This window comes from Perca fluviatilis, chromosome 8 (assembly GCF_010015445.1).
Source record: "Perca fluviatilis chromosome 8, GENO_Pfluv_1.0, whole genome shotgun sequence".
In the NCBI taxonomy this organism is placed as follows: Eukaryota; Metazoa; Chordata; class Actinopteri; order Perciformes; family Percidae; genus Perca; species Perca fluviatilis.
The window spans coordinates 34117426-34137801 of record NC_053119.1 but is presented as its reverse complement, the minus strand read 5'-3'; the positions used below and the strand labels follow the sequence as shown (position 1 = coordinate 34137801).

Genomic DNA, 20376 nt, shown 5'->3' with positions numbered 1-20376 from the left:
TCTAACTCTGGGGGTTACGGTGAATAAGCTAAATTCCCAATAAGTCGGCGTGTTCCTTTAAAAGGTGGAATTAAATGCACCATGAGGTTAACGAGGGGCACCAGAATGCACCATGAAGTCCCGTTGGAGCCCGTGTGCTTTACGGTTCATTGTACATGAGTATTGGAAATTGGAAATTGGAATTGGAATTGGAAATTTCCAGCTATTACAAGTGGCATATTGACATTCTCAAAACACTTCTTTCTTCTGCCCTCTACCTCAAAAACATCTCAGGCGCTCCCCCAGTTAACCACGATACAATACAATACCCAAACAAGTTATAACCTATCCACACATACTTGACCAGTTTACCATCTGCACCAAAACATTTTTAACCTCAAAGCTAGGATTGTTCACCAATGCCATAATTGGGAGGCTGGACATGTTTTTAGTCTGCAGATTTCAGATGAAGGTACTAGATCTTGGCGATGAGGTGGCTGACGAGCCTCTGGAGGTCCTGGGTTCTGTGCTGGGCGGTCCTCAGCACCTCCTCATGGTTTGCCTTCTCAACGCTGTCATAATCGGTCACAACGTTGTTGGTGATGAGGGAGAGACCCAAAACACGCAAGCCACAGTGACGAGCCACCACCACCTCTGGCACTGTACTCATTCCTAGACAGAGCGGAGAAATCTGTTTCAGGTGCACTGACTTAATCCTGGGTATAACAATGATATATGCGTATATATATATGCGTATGTATATATATATATATATATATATATATATATATATATATATATAACGTTTCACTGCCAGCAAAATATACAAAACAACATACTATTTCATGCATGTACCTAAATTAATCGAATAAAAGAACACGCTTTGTATTTGAACACCACCTTTGAAAAAAAGATAGAAAAGTTAAGTCTAAATGAATCGTGGAAATAGAACAAGAGGTTTTAGCAGTGGAAAATTACAATCATTTTGAAAGATATGTTTGCTGAGTATGTTGTTTTGTTGGTTTTCTTGCTTGTACTGAAATGTACATGTTTATTTTTTATTTTTAACATGTTCAAAATAAACTTAATCAAAACATGGAAGGAGGTACAGATAAAATTAAAGTTGTTTTGTTTTATGAAACAAAATTATTAAAGCTATTGACCCAATTCTGAAAATCTCTCTTGGCATAATGTGCCGGGCCTCAATCATGACCAGGGCCTGAAGTTTAACTTTTCCTGTCCTGTGGAATTAAAGGCCTAAAATGACCCAAAAAATTACCTTAAAAAAAAAAGAATACCAATTGCTGCAGAGTTTTTAACGAAATCAATTTAATTAATGACGTTTTATTTTACTTTTCTTTGAATCATCCCAATGTTTTTGTTGGTGGCTTGTTTCAGTTGGCCTCTTCACCCCAGTAATGTGCTGCCACATTTTAGAGCTCAAATCCAAGGAAATAATGGATTTGGTTGAAATGTGAAAGAACAACAGTGGCAACAAACAACAAACGAATCACTCAATTCTCATCGGCTACATGCCAGCGTGGTAGGTAGATTGTCAGTTTCACCCGCCAGTGGATAAAAAGTCACCCGCATTTGGCACGCGGTCGGGTGTTTCAGGCCCTTTATCCTGCAATGCCTGACTATTCTACTGAAAACTGAAAGTAAAAGGTTATTGAGGAGGAATCTCACTAACTGTCTGAAAACTGATGTTAAACCTATTCTAGCTATTCTAATCTATTATATTATATTTGTTTACATTTTGGCAAGTCATGCTGCTTTCGCTTCCCATTCCAGGGGTAATACTACTGCAAAATGCAAATGCTGTTTGTATTTGTTCAGAGCAAATTATATGTTGTTATTGGAAAAATGAATTCATATTCATTTAAATATCCCTACTACGCTGTTGTAGATGTAGATGTAGAGGCTGTCCCACCACACATCAGTATCAATTTAAGTGAGCATGAGAGAGCTTTACTGACCCACAGCATCCGCTCCCAGCATCTGCAGTGCTCTGCACTCTGCAATGGTTTCAAATGACGGCCCAGCCAGCATGCAGTAAACCCCTTCTTGCAGGAAGCCATCGCAGCACTGCTCCTTTGCTGTTTGCTTGGCCAGAGCCCTAAGCTCACGGTCGTAGGCATCCGACATGCAAGGAAAACGCACTCCAAACCTGGAGAGGTAAGAAATTAAGGAAGGAATGGGACATAAGATACAGATGCACAAACTTTCCCTTTCATAGTCCTGCCTTGGTGTTAGTGCTGTACCTGTCATCATTGTGTCCACAAAGCGGGTTCTGCCCTGCAAAGCCTGGCATGTTGATGTGATCCTTTATGAGCATGATGTCTCCCAAATTGTAGCTGCCGTTGAGTCCCCCCGCCGCGTTTGTCACAATCAGAGTTTCCACACCCAGCAGGAAGAAGACTCGCACCGGGTACGTCACCTGGAGTGACAAACATGCTATGCTTCAGAGAAAGATGCCGTTGTCGTTTCTATTGCTTTGACGTATATCAGATTATCACAAACGGGAGTTACAAGATAGGGGTCACCTGAGAACAACAGAGGAGAAAATGCATCACATGAGAAGCCAATAATTTAAAAGCGACAGCTTCTGTCAGTAGACACTAGGATTCCTATTACTACTGTGGGTCCTTCTTGAACTGTGCATAAACAGTCGGGTTCTGTACTAACCTTTATAGGGCAGCTGATGGCCCGTAAATGACTGTTGTTACTTCTCACTGTAGTCGCGTTTGGAAATTGCTTTTTCTATTTCCCATTTCTCTACAGCTTGAATTGCCTGCAAAAGTGTTTTGCTAGTTAGTTCAGCGATGTTTTCCCTGGTCTCTTGATAAGGTCAGTGCTGTCATTTTGCAACATTGGCCCGTTTGATGAGATATTTTCATATTATAATGGTGGACTGTGTTGTAAGTTGACTTGTGGCTTGAAAGCTGCATATGTAATAGCAGGACTGTCCGTACTAGTACTTACACTGTAGCATGGAGCTGTTAATAAAGAGTTGACTTGATTAACCCTTGTGTTGTCCTCCAATCTACCGTGCAGCTTTTTGTTTTTCTGGGTCAAAATTTTAAATTAAAACTTTGTTTTCAACATTTTGGTCTTCTTTTCCCACACTTTTGTCGCTTCTCCCGATGTTTTTTAAAGCTTTGTCACTTTTTTCAATGTTCTTTAATTATAATAATAATAATTCAAATGCTATAAATTAAATAAAACACCCAAATTCAATGAAAGCCGTGAACTGATCATTTATTTTACTTGTGAAGGGCATTGCATGGAAACATCCATGTTATTTCTTTTGACAATTTGGTTAAAATTGGTTTTGATATTTTAACAGGAGGGTTAAATTATTTGCCAAAAGGCTCTTGGGTGGGAATACATTTTTGCCTGAGTTAGGCTAGTTTTTAGTCAATGATTATTCATGTCACCTGATGAGGGAGAACAAAAGCCAAACAGAATGCTAACGCCAGAGTGCTGACATGCCTACAATGACCATTCTTACATGTTCTTGTCTAGCATTTACATTTAGGTGTAGGCCTAATGTTTACCATGTTAACCGTCTTAGTTTAGTGTGTTAGCATGCTAACACTTGTTATTTAGCACTTACTACAAAGTACAGCTGAGACTGATCGTTTTGTTATTAGTTTTTCTCAAAGCGGTCGACAGACTCAGAGTTTGAACTGGCAGCGTCTGTTCAGTTATCCTGTATACTATACAGTGTATAGTGTATCATTCACATCAGCAAGGTTTCAAAATGCTGAAGCAAGTTGCCTTGTGACAGAAACTGAGACACGAAGCTGCTCACACGGCAACTTAGAGTAGTAACAAGTGGAAATGTCTGCATCTCTGCACCAAATAAGAGTTCACATAGATATCCTTCAAAATTAATTTGAATAATTATTGAATCAATGTCATTCCGAAGTCAACAAGTCCAATAGACAAACCATGTCATTCTGAGATACAGAACACACATTATTATGTTTTTAGCCATGCTTGCGGCATGGATGGCAATAGTGGTCGGTCCACCACTTTGTATCAGACTGAAATATCTCAACAGCTTTTGAATGGATTGCCATAAGATGTCACCCTCAGGATGAATAATAATAATAATAATAATAATAATAATAATAATAATAATAATAATAATAAGTAATAGGGCTGCACAATAAATTGCTTTTTTAAATCGCCATTGCAATATCACCTTGCGCAGTAAAAACATTGCTGAAGACACTAAGGGATTTTTCGAGTTAGTTAAAAGTATCAGTATTCGGCGCCCAGTTAGCTCAGTTGGTAGAGCATGTGCCCATATATAGATGTTTACTCCTCGACGCAGCGGGCCCGGGTTTGACTCTGACCTGTGGTGCCTTGCTGCGTCTCATTCCCCTTCTCTCTCCCCTTTCATGGCTTCTGCTGTCCTATCAAAATAAAGGCTGAAAATGCCCATTGGTGTCTTTTGTGTTCAGTTCAATGTTCACTTTGTTTAATAAAAGAATGTTGGAAATAATTTCCTTTCATTTTTTTTTATTCAAAAAGCAATTTGTTGTATTTTAGCAGTATACTGAAAGCAGAAGAAAGGCAGAACTGAGTACACTTTGATACCTGTTTACTTATCGCAAGTAATATCGTTATCACGATATTCATCAACGTTACTGCATATTTTACTCACATTGTGCAGCCCTTATACAGTAAGTGATAGGTAAGGGAAAATGTAGAGCGTGCCGGTCATTATTGCGAATTAGAACCCAGACAGGGTGATGCAGAACCCTTGCGCAAAGCAGAGGGGTCCTGCATCAGCCTGAAGACTTATCACGGCTTATTACACGGCAACTCATACAGAGGTTACAGCGTGTGACCGGTCGGGGCGGCTAACTTTACCGCTGATGAGCGGTACCACTCTCCGGTGGATGCCAGGTCGCCCCTGTGAGTGAGCTAACCATGGAGCTAACTAATGCTGTGTTTGGACTGTTGCTATTTGCTATCACGCACACAGACGTATGGACCCACAGATGCACAACTCAGGTACGAAAAATGACGAAAACAGTTTATTAGAGACTGAATAAACCCACAAGCAAAAGTGTCCAAATCAGCAGACAAACAGGGTAATCCAAAAAACAGGCAGTGGTCAAAATCCAGGGAAACAACAAACTCAAAAACAGGACACTATGAAAACGCTTGAAGGCTGAACACAAAGAAAGCAGACGATCTCGCACTGGGGTAAGAAGAACTTAAATACACAAAACAGGAGAGACAATGAGACACAGGTGCATAGGGTTGGGTATCGTTTGGTTTTTTTTCGGTTCCGGTGCTAAATCGATACTTTTAAAACGGTTCCGGTGCCTAAACGGTGCCTGAATCGGTACTTTTCAATAAAGTAAAAAACAAATAAGAAAAAAAATAAGGGTAGTAAACAACAGTCAGTGACTTGTTTATTGCTAAGGACATGGTCAAAATTAAAGATTTAATAATAATGTAATAACTATAACAATAACAATAAGTTATTTCACCAGTAAATTGCTGTTGAACCCCAGATGGGAAAAGGGTATTTTACAATTACTGTGAATGCACCACGAGGCTACCTGTTTTAAGTGAATGCACCGTCTGTGTTGTTTAATTCCGACAACGGCAGCTGCAAGTGAACGCACCGTCTGTGTTGTTTAATTCCGACAACTGCAGCTGCAAGTGAACGCACCGTCTGTGTTGTTTCATTCCGACCATATAAACATACTGTATATCTATGAATTGCGACAACGGCAGCTGCTGCGCTGCAGAGCAGACTGTTACATCCCGCTGTTGAAGTCCTCCACAGTGAAATACAGTCACACTTTACACTGTTTAACGTTAGCTGTCAACATTTTACCGGTGTTTAATCCAGCTGCTAGCTAAAGGTAGGCTAACGTTACATGCTGTCAGGTGTAGTGTAAAGTCAAGCACCGAAATGAGGCACCGAAATTTTCGTTCTTATTCGGTCTCGTTACTACCGTTTACGTCGGCACCGGTTCCCTATTGGCACCGAGTTTCGGTACCCAACCCTACAGGTGCAGCACATTAGGGCAGGGACATATAATCACAATGGAGGGAAAAAAGACAACAGGAAGTAAAGAAGAACACTAACAGAAACCTTCAAAATAAAACCGGACATGGAAATAATCTACAACAAGGAGAACCGAACGTAAAACAATAACTTGACACAGGAGCGGGCATGACATTTGCTCTGTTAGCGCTTCCTGTTTCCTTCAACCTCTCTTTCCTTTTGATCCACAAGAGCCCAAATGTTGATTTGAAAAAGATTTTATTGATTTAATAATGGTCTGCCAGAGTCTATGATGAGAACTCTGTCCATGGAAATGGTCTGTTATACTTAGAAACGGTCTGTTATACAGAAATAACAGATCGTACAATGCCTCGATTGGCCAATCAGAATCGAGTAATTAACAAGCTGAAACATCAGCATGTCTCACTGCATGCTGCATGCTGACCATAGCATCATAACTGTGCAGCAGCACACAACTAATAGTATGGTAACTAATAGTATGGTAGTCGACTTTTAATCTTGTTTTATTTAAACACGTTAAAGTTGTTTACGAGCAGTATTTCATAAACTACTACTTCATATTAATTTGTACTATAGCTTACAGTGTGTATGTTGTAGCCCTCGTAGAAGTGGAATCTCCCCTGCATGCAGACACACTCACGGCCCTGCAGCCTCCCGAACACCAGCTGACCGGCATGGCCCGGCACTGCACAGCACATATACAGTATGAGCAGCTGCTAGTATGCTTATGTACAGTTTCCAAACACTTTTTAAGTTTTTTTTTAAGGTTTTAAATAAAAAGCAATTTTTCAAAGACAACTTACCAGTGCTGGTGGGAAAACGTGGAATATCCTTATACGTGAACGCAGTCTTGTCAGCCATCAGGTCAGCCAGACCGCCCAGGCCTGAACCACAGATGATGGCTACTTTAGGACGCTGCTCCGTGTGGGCCAGCAGCCAGTCTGCTGTCTCCTTATACTCTTCATAACTGAAATTGAAAGTAATGGAAAGAGTATTGGTTAATGTTAAATACTAGAACATGGGATGCGATGGGATCACACCAGACGCGACACCAAATCCGGACAAGGTGTAAAGTGTGTGTGTGGGGGAGGGGCTTCCCTACTTCCTACCCCCATACCATGCTCAGACAACACCCATTTTTGAACTTGGCCTTCATTTTGATTATCATTTAAATGATACACCTGTAAAATTTCATTGACTGTATCCTGTACGATTGTCAGGCCAGGTGCGTAAAGTGGGCGTGGCAAGGCTGTTATTCGGCCTGCACTAGCCTCGCATTGCCGGATCTTCTTCCACAGCGCAGAGGGTCTGGTGGCTAGTCCACACAGCATTCAGGGATGGGACAGAAACATGCTCTGGTTCATTGGCATTTCTTTAAACCAATCACAATTGTCTAAGGAACTTGTTTTGGTGGAACATGTGTACGTTCAAAGGTTGTTTTAGTCGCGCGAGAGAAAACTCAGATTGGACAGATAGTCTAGCTAGCTGTCTGGATTTACCCTTCAGAGAAGTAAGTCGACCTGAGTTTAAAATGTCATTACAAAGAAAGCCCAAGGTAACGGATATCTGGGCCTAAATGAGTGAAATCCGGTGGAGTTTCCATTGGCAGCAGAGCAATCCCAGAAGTGGAACGTCATCGATATAAACTAGGACCGCACCCATTTTCAAACTCTGCCTTAATTATATACCTGTAAAGTTGAAAGGCTATCACAGTGACAAAGTCTGGCCGCAGACATATAAAAACCTAGCTAAGTATTAAAACGGCCTCTTTGGAAATTCTCACTGCAGTAGTTGTCTCCAGGACCACATTTTGCAATGATGACACACACATGCACATGCACACGAACACACACACACACACACACACACACACACACACACACACACACACACACACATGCTATAAACCTTTTTCTCCTTCTCAAACAGGACTATAAACTACAAATTACAGCTAATTAAGGGGAACATACAGCGCTGTCTCTTTCAACAATAGTATGAGTTATGGAAAAGTATGTGGGAAAGTAGTTTTCTCATTTAATTGTTTTGGGTGTGTAAAACAGCAGGGGAAATAAATTAATACAGTAAGCAATTGTACTGAAATAGATATGCAATATATTGTATGTGGAAGACATACAAAAAACACAACACACACACAAAACAATATACTGCACTGAGAAAACTAGGGAAAGTCTTTGCTGAAATCACAATGTTAATGGACAGCAAACATACACTTGTTCACACCTACATGAATGCCAATTCTACAGTACAACATGTTCAATTGATTGCTTTTTCTAACCTTTAGGCAAAATAGAAAACCTTGCTGACAAGAAAAGTCAGTTTAGTTCAGCATACTGTAGTTGTTTTGCATTGTTTTGATGTCACAAAAGGTTTAACATAACCCATCCTATTGGAATATTATACCGCAGGATTTCTTTGTCATGATGACAAATCAACTTTCTGAGACTCACGCCAAGCTATTGCACTTTGTCATGATACTATTATATAATATTCTGTAACACCCATGTTAAATAATAGTTAAATGATCAGCTGGAGGGGAAGAAACTCTGAAATGCATAATAAAAAAAAAAAAAGAAAGAATAAATACCACATTGTGCCACACAATTTTTCATTATAAGTGTACAAGCCAGATTATTATCCACGATCCGGATGCTGATTTCACTGGAAATGCCTTGAGGTACTACATTATACAAAGTCTGAAACAGACTGTAATTCTGGTTATAAATCTGATGGTAAAGCTATAACCTTGTTAATGTTCCCTCTACGCCTCAAGCTTTGTTATTAAAAAGCAATGACACTTCAGGCTGCAGCCTTTACCAGACCAATCTGCAGCAGGAGAGAGCCTGATGATTTTGAGCCCATTTTAGAGCTGCCATCTAAGACGAAAGCTACCAGACTAGCCTTGGGTGTTCAATCCCCCCCCCGAAATATGATTGGCCCTCCTTGAAGCCCCCCCAATCTATCGGGCTAGAGTGCTGTCAATCTCACAATTTTGATTTCCATTGGATCAGAGTACTGTCATTTTGCTGCCTGTTCTGCCAATCGCTGCCTTTACATTTAGTAAATCGATGTATACTTTAAACACACATTGTATGGCGATGTATACTTTAAACACACATTGTATGTTTGTACACATTGTACAACTACTTTGTACTTTGTTGAAATTTTGAGGCCAGTTTGAAAGTAGAAACATATTCTAACATAAACTCACTGTAGAGCACTTGTTGCTTTAATACATTTATAGTGTATTGCACTTTATTTCTGTTCTGTTTCCTATTATCTGAAAATTTTGTACTGCAAGGTTTTCTTTGTTGAAGTTTGAGGCAAGGTTATTGTAAGTGTGTATATTGCACTTTATTTTTATACGGTTCTGTGAAAAACAAATCTTCCCAGCCCTTGACACCTGACCTATTAATGTTTCCATGATGACTTTCCAAATGTAGAGCCCATAGAAAATTTGTATAATATTTGGATACACAATTTGTTGAAAATAAAAACTAGTGAAATTAATAATGAATGTGATGTGTTTTATTTAGCAAATTGACATTGTGTTGTTCAATCCATATCCAATATTTCCTATATTTCTAAGCAGATTTTCTATGCCGTATTCTGATTAATATCAATATCAATATCAGATCATAACTCATCCCTAGAAGAAGGGGTGCAAGATATATCGACTCAGTATCGTTATCGTAATATATCGAAAGTGTTGCAATAAGTATGCAATATTTTGTTTATTTTGTGGAGCGCTGCGTACCGTCCGTTGGCTGCGTGGCTTAGTTGTGTTTGATTTAGAGCTCGCTTGAAACGCTATAATCATCATGTTTCATTGGCCAATGGCGTGCCACTTGCACATGTCAGTGCAGGTCAGCGCACGGGTCCACTACATGACAAACCCTATGGAGCGTACCATGTGACGTGTGTGCATATTTCAACAGAGTGACAGTGTAAGTGAAGAAATAGATAGAGACAACTAAACGGAACGAATCAGAGAAGAGAAAGAAAAGTTGTGTCCTGTTCTCTTTATTTATACTGTCCAACCAGTAAAACATGTCCTGTTCTGTAGATATGGTCCTTATTTCTTTATTCTTGTTGGCCCTGTCCATTATGACCTTCAGTTGAAATAAACCCTGTGTTGTAACATAACTTGTTTAATTTGTTATGAATCTATTTTGCTGCGTTTTCCCTGTAACTTTTGTAATTTTACATATGTTTAAAAAATATCTAAATTACTATCGATATCGCAATATTCATAATCGATTTCACAATATCACATTTTGTCAATATCATGCAACCCCACCTAGAAGGCATGTTGGTACCTGGGCCAGGGTAAAGTCAAAGTGGTGAACGTGAATAATTCTCCAACGACCAACTATCTGCGTGGTTACTGGGTGAGTCATTACATTTTTTTCAAGACAAACATTAAACGGAAGTGTATTTCTGTATTCTCTAAAATCTGTGGAAGAATTATCATGACACACTACGGGTAATCAATTTATTCTACAGCACAGACAACTGTGACACAATTGTTTATGGCTGCCATTTTGGGCCTGTCAGCTGCACATGTTGCCCTTCAGGTTGTAATGGCAGCTTTGCACACACTTACACTCAGGCATACATACAGGTGGCTGCTGTAACTTCTGCCAATCTGGTGGTGTGATTCACAAACAGATTCACTGTTGGTGGCAGCATAAGGTGGGGAATGGATGAAAGCTATTCAAACAAATTTATTTATCCTGACAACTGAAATCTTTTTGTTTTGTTTTCATCAACCCAAGAAACTGAAACGTGGAGACGTCAGTAGGGTTGGGCGATGTCCCCTAAATTGGCAGTTGACGATGTTTAGAGTAAAACATTGTGATGGACGATGATATCGTCGTCGGGGCCGGCGGGGTGGCGGGGGGGTAGCTCATATCTCTTTACATAAATATTTTTTTCTACTACTATGGGCCAACAGTTAACATAGAAACGATTACACATACATGTAAATGCCCTCTGTAAATGGTGCCCTGCTGGTAGGTTTTACAACTTGACCTACTTTCACTTAAGTACGGTGCAGTAAAGTCAATCAGATGTCACCCTCGTGAATTAGCCTACTGTTGCTAACGTACATGCATAAATCCTGCATAACATCGTCCCGTACCTACAGGACCTCAGACTTACTTATTGATGCACGCACAGAGTAGTGTCGACAAACTTAGTCCAATGAGGGGAGGAAGGACAGTGTGATAGCGTTCCACGTTAACGCTTTTTTCTCTCTCACTCGAGACCGCTGTGTCCAACGTTACTAGAAGGTAGAGCGAGCTACAACTGACAGGGAGAGAGAGAGAATGTATCACTACAGCCAATCCAGTCTGCTCAAAGCGATGGTCTTTTTCACAAATAGATTGCACGTAAAGGGGGAAAAAGTAGCTTCCACTTAAGGAGCCCTGTGTCTTGTCTTTGTGTCTTTGCTAGTTTAAGACTGACGCACTTGTCAATTTCCCGTCCAGCGCCCGCGACTAGGATTAGTGTGTTTGACAGGGTGGGGGGCGTGGCCTCACGATGGTGGCTCTCCATCGTGATGTCGGCCATCGGCACAACCCTAGATGTCAGCAAGGTAGCCTCCTCATAGAAATATCTTATCCAACAAAAACATGATGCCATTTCACGTGTCTGTAATCCTGCTGTAATGATTGTTGTGAGTGTCACCAAAATATTCTTATAAACAATGAGGCTGCTAAAGGGGAAAACTAAATTATGTTCTAAATGTTTCCTGCTGCTTTACTTATACCCAATAGACTGACCAAACTAACAGCTAACAACCAAGAAAGGTGTTTTTACAATGGACATTCTGGCTAAAGCTCAAACATCATCTTATCTCCCTTTCATTAAAGAGGCAAAATATAACATTTCAAATCTTTAAAGATTCAGTCTGTAACACCATCTTGTTATTTGTGGCTCCACGTACCTACGTATGTATTTAACGCAGAAACACGATTCTCCTGCTGTTTAAAAAAATTTACATACAACTGATGTTTTTTTTCACTGTTATTTAAGGAATTTGTTCTCCCACTGAAAACCATTCAATTCACACCAAGATAATTTTAAATAAAGTTTTATTTTGAATGATGCAACACATCGGACAGTACCTTCAAAATGGCTACCAGGTAAGCAGATCTCTTTACATACCCCAGTTAAAAGTTAAATATGTTCTTGTCGGATTGCATATACGACAGTATTGATTATCATTACCGAAACATTAGTTTCCACTTTTTAGAAAATGTTAAGATTTATAAAAATCTGTGAAAATGTACATCTTTAATGTCTAATTATGTATATTGAGAAATGTTTTTGCTTAGTCATCATGACTTTTCTATTTTTAGCAAAACATGCTAAGGTTCCTCATCCTCCGCAACACCATTCTCACTTACCGCTACAATTTAAGGCCAGTTGCGGTAAAGAGAAGTAATGGTTTGGTAATGAGAATTGAATGTACAGTATTTAAATGTATTTAAATTAACTATATATATATATATATATATATATATATATATATATATATATATATATATATATATACATATATATATATATATTCTTGATGTCCTATTTCATTGCAGTCAGCAAGTGACAAAAAGAAAGATTTAGTGAAAGCTAGGCTGACAAAATTTAGGGAAAAGTTTAAATACCGACTCAGAACGGCTTGAAGAGTACAGAAGGAAGGAAAGAGAGAGGTTAGGGTTTGGAGACGTTACAGCAAGATTCATTAGCATATTCACTTAATACTGCTCGTCCACTTTTAAAGGGAAACTCGTTTCTTTTCAACCTGGACCCTATTTTCCTATGTTTTTGTGTCTGTAACTGGTGTGAACAACACTCTTTGAAGTTGGTCCTGTATTGAGCGAGAACGCTGTAACTAGCAGCTGTGAACCGGGCTGCAATGTTATCCTATGGGGTAAATGTGCATCTTCAAGTTCGCCACCTAAAAGAGTTGTTTTTGCCACTGACAAGCTCAGATTATTATTCTAAGTGTCTGACAACATTATCAAAAGGATACCTACAGAGATAAAACTTTTTTTAAAGAGTAAAATCCTCTTTATTTAACCAGAAACAGCTCAAAGAGGGCCATTGCTAAACCCACCAAACTCCATTTAAATAATCAGTACTTTTAGTGTGTATAAAGCCGGCATATTTTTACATGTAAATGCGTGAATTAAGGGATTATTTCAACCAAACCAGAGTGGTGATTGTTGGAACAGTGGAAAGACGAAGCAAAACAGCTTTTTCATAATTTTATTTTGTTTCTGTCCACTTTGAATGAAGTGTATTATTATTATAATAAAATTACTGTTTATCTACATGGAGTCTGGTGGGTTTAGCGATAGCAATCTCAGGGATCTTTTTATGTTAAAAAAGAAGGATATTACTCTCTAAGAAAATGTCTATCTCTGTAGAGATCTTTCTATAATGTTGTCAAACACTCAAAATAATAATCGTAGTAAATTAACGATGCACAATTGCCCATTAACTAACAATGCAGCTTGTTTCGCTGAGTGCCGACTGCAGGGATCTTGCTAAACACTGGACCAATTTCACGTCACTCAGACCCAAAACATAGGAAAATATGGTCCAGGTTGAAAAACAAACAAAGTTATCCTTTAATAGCGTTGTCCTCCGTATATTTTAGCTAGCATTATAGCCGGACATTTCTCAGGGTAAGGCTGTTCATCTGTTCTAGCTAGCTAATGATAAAAGGACTAGCTAGCTAGAACAGATGAACAGCCTTACCCTGAGAAATGTCCGGCTATAATGCTTCATTAAATAAAAATTAATGTTGAGAGGATGTCAGATTTCAAGTTAGCTGTGGGTGGTAGCTTCTTGTTAGCCTATATATTTAGCTAATACTAGTGTCATTCATGCTCTGAATACATGTAACAATCAGTAATTGTCTACAGTTGAACAAGCTTTGCAATCAGCATTTATTAATGACTTGTGTAACCTTTTTTTAAAACACTGCAATTTTCAGTTGCCTCTCACCAAGTCTCCACACACACACACACACACACACACACACACACACACACACACACACACACACACACACACACACACACACACACACACAGTAGGCCTAGGATGACATGTCCATAACAGTAAGATTATCCCTTGTTTTGATGTGTGACTTGTTTTTGTTTGTTTTTGACTAGTGGTAGTGCCTATTTATTTATATATTTGTGATATAATTTTTAACATATATCCTAGTTGTAGCCTCTGTCTTTATTTATTGATTCTTCTTTTACTTTCTTCAAATAAAAAGGTTAAAATAAACTCTGCATCAAATCTAATGATCAGGCAGGTCACACATAGACCTACCTTTAAAAACACAGTTGCCTATGTATTATATAACAGCAGAGTAAGAAATTTAACTCAGAGCAGGAAGTGAGCTCGTGGGCTCTAGTTCGCACGGGCCAGTTGCGCGCGGAGCTGTCCGTGGTGCTGCCGGAACTTTGTATTTAGAGCAGAGAGTGGAGCGGGACGGCACCTTTTTTTTTATTTAGCAGTCACAGCACTTTCGACCAGTTGGACCAGCCTGGGCTGTCGCTAAGCCCCGAGGCTGCAAGTGAACTAAAAAAACAAGACTGGCCTGTATAGTGAGCAGACAAGGGAAATGTTAATGAAAGAAATTCGAGTCGTGTAGACATATGTTAAGAAAGAGTAGACCTTGTAGTACAACATGGGCATTTAGCCTATACCACCTGTGACACACGATTACGTCAGAGTGAGAGGTGTCATCCTGGGAGGAAAACTAATCCTCGGAATACACCGTTCATGTTACTGCAGCCTTGCTTTTCTAAACGATTATACAAAAATATCCCATACCAAGATGCGTCTTGCAAACGTGATTACACTGGCGTTATGCTCGCAACACCACTGGATAGCCCTTATCATAATTATGCTAGGGTAGCCTTGACAACTATGAGGCTCACTTCACTCCGGTCCACCAACATTCAGCCTTATCTGCCTTACCTGCACTGACTGGAGGAGAATGCCGTTTCCATATCTGATGCTGAGAGGGACCAATCTACTGACAAGACGCTGTTTGCGTCGTGTTTCCCGTGCTGAGTTCACGTTGGAGCGGCTGATGGAGATTCTGCTGCGGCGGACGGATTGGCGAAGGTCGTGCTGGGCGCCGACGTCACTGCGTACAGGGCGGAGGGGGCGGGGCCTCAGATGACTGTCGGTCCCTTTGAAGAAGACTAAATCCAATTTTCTACAAGGCTGGGCAGCTCAGTGATCCGTTCACTGGCAGAGGCAGGGCTGGGAACAGAGGGAGAAACAATGAGTGGGCAACTAAAGGATAGAGAAACAGAAAGATGGGGGAAATGATCAACTCAGCAACAGCTAATCAACAAGCTAATGCTACAAGTTTGGTGAAACACATCAAATCCCAGAACTCACAATACTGTATATGCCTGAAACATGCTGTACAAGTAGCCTAGTTTCTCTCTCGCTCTCTCTCTCTCTCTCTCTCACACACACACACACACACACACACACACACACACACACACACACACACACACAGGCTGCACAACAATTCAAAGTGCTGACTCATGGGTTAGAAGGAAAGAATGAAAGTGATAGCAGAGAAAGCACAAAAACTGAGTAGCTAACAGCAAGCCTAAGTCAATATGGTAAAATGACACATCAAATAAACTCTTTAAATATGTACAATAACCAGAGATGTAGTGTATGGTATAGTAAAACTATAATTGCCCAATATAACTTTATGATTTAAAACTTTGTGAAGTGAATGACTACGTCCAGGGCTGGAGGACAGAGTTCATGTCCTCAATATCTTTTCTTGGAATTTAAGGATTTTAACATTCTACTAGACTTATTGTTTTGTTTTGTAGGTTACTGATGCCAAAATGTTTTAGACTCAGTGTATTTACCTAAATCCAACTAGCTTTAGGTTAACCAAAAACTGAATAAAGAATAATGAATTTTGTTTTTGGCAATGTGGAGAAGGCTTTGAAATAGTTTGACCTTAATGTTAAGTGTAAATGTCATTACAGTAATATTCCATTCACTTACAATCAGCGGTGGAACAGATTATATACTAATGACTGATTAGAAGTTTCAGTCACTTATACAGTATACTGCAAAAAAAAGACATACCTGCGGGAAAAATGTATATTAGTGGTGATCAAAGATTAGTAATCTCCATAAGATATCCATCCAAATATACGATATGTCATGAACACAATCAACCAAGAGAGATAAATAAGTGGATTTTTGAATTTGAAGATTCAATTAGAAATTCCTGCTCTGTCACTGTGCTCACTGGGCTTTCAAATCCGTTTTGTAGTACTTATCCTTATAATGACCCTCTGGAACACAGACAAACAGACACAAACAGTGCTCAATTAGTGTTGGTTTTGTGTGTGTGTGTGTGTGTGTGTGTGTGTGTGTGTGTGTGTGTGTGTGTGTGTGTGTGTGTGTGTGTGTGTGTGTGTGTGTGTGTGTGTGTGTGTAAGTAAAAGAGAGCTGGAGTGGGACAAGTTCATTTGATAAATATAAGCTGGGACATATGTACATATCTAATATGAATGATACATTTAATTTGTTCTGTTAATTATTTCCTCAACTGTGTCCATGGATTATTTAGGGATGTTAGATTAGCAGAAAGTAATTGTGTGCTAAATTTCACTAATTGTTAGCTTTTTCATAGTCTGTGTCAAATCGCTTTGAGCAGTGTTTAACTGTGTTTTCTCTTGCCGGATTAAGTTTGTGGACATTACTGTGCGCGTGCATCAAAACATCCACAACCACCTACACATCCACATAGTGTTGTGGAATTGAGCGTGTGTTGATAGTGTGGCAATAAAAGGATAAATGAAGACCTGGATTCATGACTCACCAGTCAGTTATTACAGCGCTGTAGTAATAGTGTATAGACTAATAGTAGTATACCATTGTGTATCCTTTTTTTCCAGTCTGCAATGAACCACATTTCATTTTCAGTGAAGCATGTGAAGAAAAGATCCTTCAATTTATCTCTGAAACACATTACATTTTAACAAGCGTTAAAATAGTACTTCTAAAAATAAATACAATTTTAAATCATACATAAAGTATTCACAGAAATACTACATGTTAGTTTTATTTAAATCAAGCTTTTTCACCAATTGTGCGGTACAGGTATAGTATACATTTCCATTTGAATTTACAGTATGCTACTTAATACACTAGCTACATTTGAGGTGGAAGTTTTAAGCTTTTTACCACATTTATTGGCCACATTTATTTGACAGCTTTATTTCTCAAAATAAGATTTTACATAACCTGCACTACACAATATGATATATAGATAAACTTCAATTAGCTCGGTCTCAACTTGTATGCCAATGGTGTATTTTTACATTGTGGTAGTCATATTAAATACTATTAGGAATAAGCCTAAAGACAGGCTGTTAGTAATTTATGGTTTTATCCAAAACAAGTTGGATTAGGCTCTGCAAAATTTAGGAAATAATATTTCTTTTTTAAACGTTTCAAAGTCGCCTGCGTGTACATGCGTGTTCTCATGAATCTTCAAAAAACAGTAGACCCTTCGTTCTTTCTTGATAAACAAACCAAACTGCAGTTAAACTGACTTTTTTTTTTTATTGACAATAAAACAACAACATACAAAACTCTTGTTGGGGAAAAGGACATGCGTATATACAAATAGTGTCTATGCACAAGAAAGAATTACCTGAGCAAAAGAAACAAAGAACAAAACAAAAACAAAAAGGGGGAGCTACTTTAAGATACACAAGTCAAAAGCAAAAAGGCTAAAGAAAATAAATTAACATTTAGAGAGATTAATCAAAATAGTAGTTTCCTAGATATGTCACACATTTTTCTTGCAATTTTACTTGATCTGATCTTTTTCAGTGAGGAAAAGAACAGTTTAAAATCATTTATAAACCTAACAAAGGAAGGTTTAGAACATCTCAACTTACTGCAATGAATATGATATTTACCCATAAGAATAATCATATTGACTAATGAGTTAAACAGAATTGTCCCTATGGACTTGCCAGTTTTGGTGTTGCAGCCGCTAGCCAATCAGAAAACCCTTTGCTGGGAGGTCTTTGAGTGTGTTGCCAAGGCAACAAACTACAACAAATGTTTAAATCAGCCGTGTGTTCACATACGGAGGAGTGGTGGGTTAATACTCAAACTTAGCTATTTTATTTGAGCCTATTGCATATTTTTTTGTCAGTGCAACAAGACAACAGGTCTTATTGGTACGCTTTACGTTTACGTTCAGTGACGGAAGAGAAGTGTTTAGCCAGCTAGAAAAGATTTTATATCCTAACGTTAATGTGAAGTTATCTAGCTAACGTTAGCTACCGTTACTGTTGACATGGTGATTGGAAACATCGGCTAGCTAGCTAAGTATTTTCTAGCTAGAGAAAGCTAACAATAATGTCTAACGTTATGTATTTAAGTAACGTTAATTAACTTTACAGCTAATTTGGCCAGTTTCAAGTAACATTAAGCTTAAAGTCAATGTTCTCAAAACAAAGCTTTGAGGACTTGTTGCACGAACAGCTAAAACGTTAATGTTAAGTTAGGTAGCTAGCTAGCTAAAGTTAACTTACTAACTAAGTTAACGTTACTAAAGGCCTAGCTAAAACCAACGTCTTTGATAATTGCGTATTTAATATAAAACGGGCATTTAATTACGAAATGACACCTCTTCTCTTTTCTTTTCTTTTCTTTTCTCTCCTCTTCTCTTCTCTTCTATTCTTTTCTCTTCTCTTCTCTTCTCTTCTCTTTTCTTCTCTTCCATGCCCTTTTTTTTGCAGGTGAATGTGCTTTAAAACAATCAAAATGACAGCTGTTCCTTTGTTAAAGAGTAAAGTGCCTCTCAAGCCAAAAAGGGTGAGGATATCATGCTATGACAGCTTCTAACTTCACACGTTTAAAAAAGCTGCTTCAAATAACAGATTGTCCTAATCATTACCTTGGCTTCTTATAGGGAACACAAATCAATATCTGACTGCAGTGTTTTTTTGCAATGACCTCAGCTCAGTTATTTTAGGCATCTCCTTTCTCCTTGGCTGCGTGCTTGTGTCTGTACCAAGAGTAACGTTAGTTGACAAGAGTAGGAAGTACTTTCTATTGCTATACTTAATAAAAAAAATGTAAATATGATACAACAACATTTGTAAATAAAGCAGTAAAACCATTACACAGCACTCTGTCCAAAATTAAAGAATAGTGTTTACTTGAGCAACTTTGTTGATTCTGAATTATAGAGCCGAGCGTATTATGAATACACATCTAACTGGCAGCTATTGAATATTGCATATGCAATAACCCCCTCTGTTACATTATTAATTTAGATTTAAAGTTAAAATCTTTCTGACCTAACCTTGAAATAGGCTAAGTGCAGTTAGATGTTTCTTTGCTTCTGGTGCACTGATAAAGAGGTGCCAGAGGATTGTGTGGAGAGGATATTAACCACCAAATGCTGTAGATACACTGAATGGGGGACTGCTTACATTATTTGAGCACATGAAATCAATTCATGGCAATGTTCCTAATACAGGCGTCTGCACATATGTGTCATAGCTGACAGCTTTAAGGTGACAGTCTACAGCTCTTGTGCTTATTAATCTTTTTTTCTATCAGTGGTAACAGTCTTGTTTGACGTGGTGCTTCAACACTGCTAAATTCCTGTTAGAGTCAGCAAACTGTCTGGCTATCAGTGCAGTTAGCATAATAGCCTGAGCTGCTGTGTGTTTGCAGGTGACTCCATCTGTTTACACCCAGGAGATGTTACAGTCTACAATGGAGCGCCTGGCTAACACCGACGAGATGCACGAGCCCCGCATCCTGGAACTGCTTGACATGAGCAAGACTACTCATCACAAAGTAAATGCCAGCCAATGTTGTGAAACCTCTATAGCTTTTTTTATGATAGAGCAACCAAAAATAATGTTTGCAGATGGCACATTGATAGTAAAAAGGTTACAATAGGCACTGTTTACTAGGATGATGAAACAGGTAAATGGGCCATTGTGTTATTTGAACTTGAAACATATACTAGAGGCTGGTCCAAAGCCATCAAAGAACACTGTGACAACGACAACAGCTTACGGAAAAAAGATAAAAGTAAGACAGGAGTTTGCCTTTACCACTGCCATCGGCAGACAAGCCTCAGCTGCTGACTTTCATCTTTATGAGAATAAAACTCTGGGGAGTCCAATATTACATTTGAGACTCACACAATACATTGAAAGCTACATTTGATATTGACAACTTGTCTCCTC

General features: G+C 38.8%; 2 protein-coding genes across 3 annotated transcripts in view; one reads left to right on the top strand and one right to left on the bottom strand.

Moving 5' to 3' along the window:
* Nucleotides 1-15: 15 nt before the first annotated feature.
* Nucleotides 16-15227, bottom strand: pnp6 (purine nucleoside phosphorylase 6). The gene is made up of 6 exons (XM_039807486.1): nt 15071-15227; nt 6847-7010; nt 6625-6728; nt 2244-2419; nt 1959-2149; nt 16-651 (listed from the first exon to the last, which is right to left on the bottom strand). The coding sequence occupies exons 1-6, from the start codon at nt 15100-15102 to the stop codon at nt 455-457; spliced, it is 864 nt and encodes a 287-aa protein (XP_039663420.1). The 5' UTR covers nt 15103-15227; the 3' UTR covers nt 16-454.
* A 3005-nt stretch (nt 15228-18232) lies between these two features.
* The window catches only part of hydin (HYDIN axonemal central pair apparatus protein), a 137266-nt gene continuing 135122 nt past the window's right edge, over nt 18233-20376 (top strand). For both annotated transcript variants that reach the window (XM_039809874.1, XM_039809873.1), the window contains exons 1-3: nt 18233-18258; nt 18907-18982; nt 19853-19978. In XM_039809874.1, the coding sequence (XP_039665808.1) occupies nt 18911-18982; nt 19853-19978 (198 nt within the window). In that variant the 5' untranslated portion in view covers nt 18233-18258; nt 18907-18910. The remainder of the gene's footprint in view (nt 18259-18906; nt 18983-19852; nt 19979-20376) is intronic.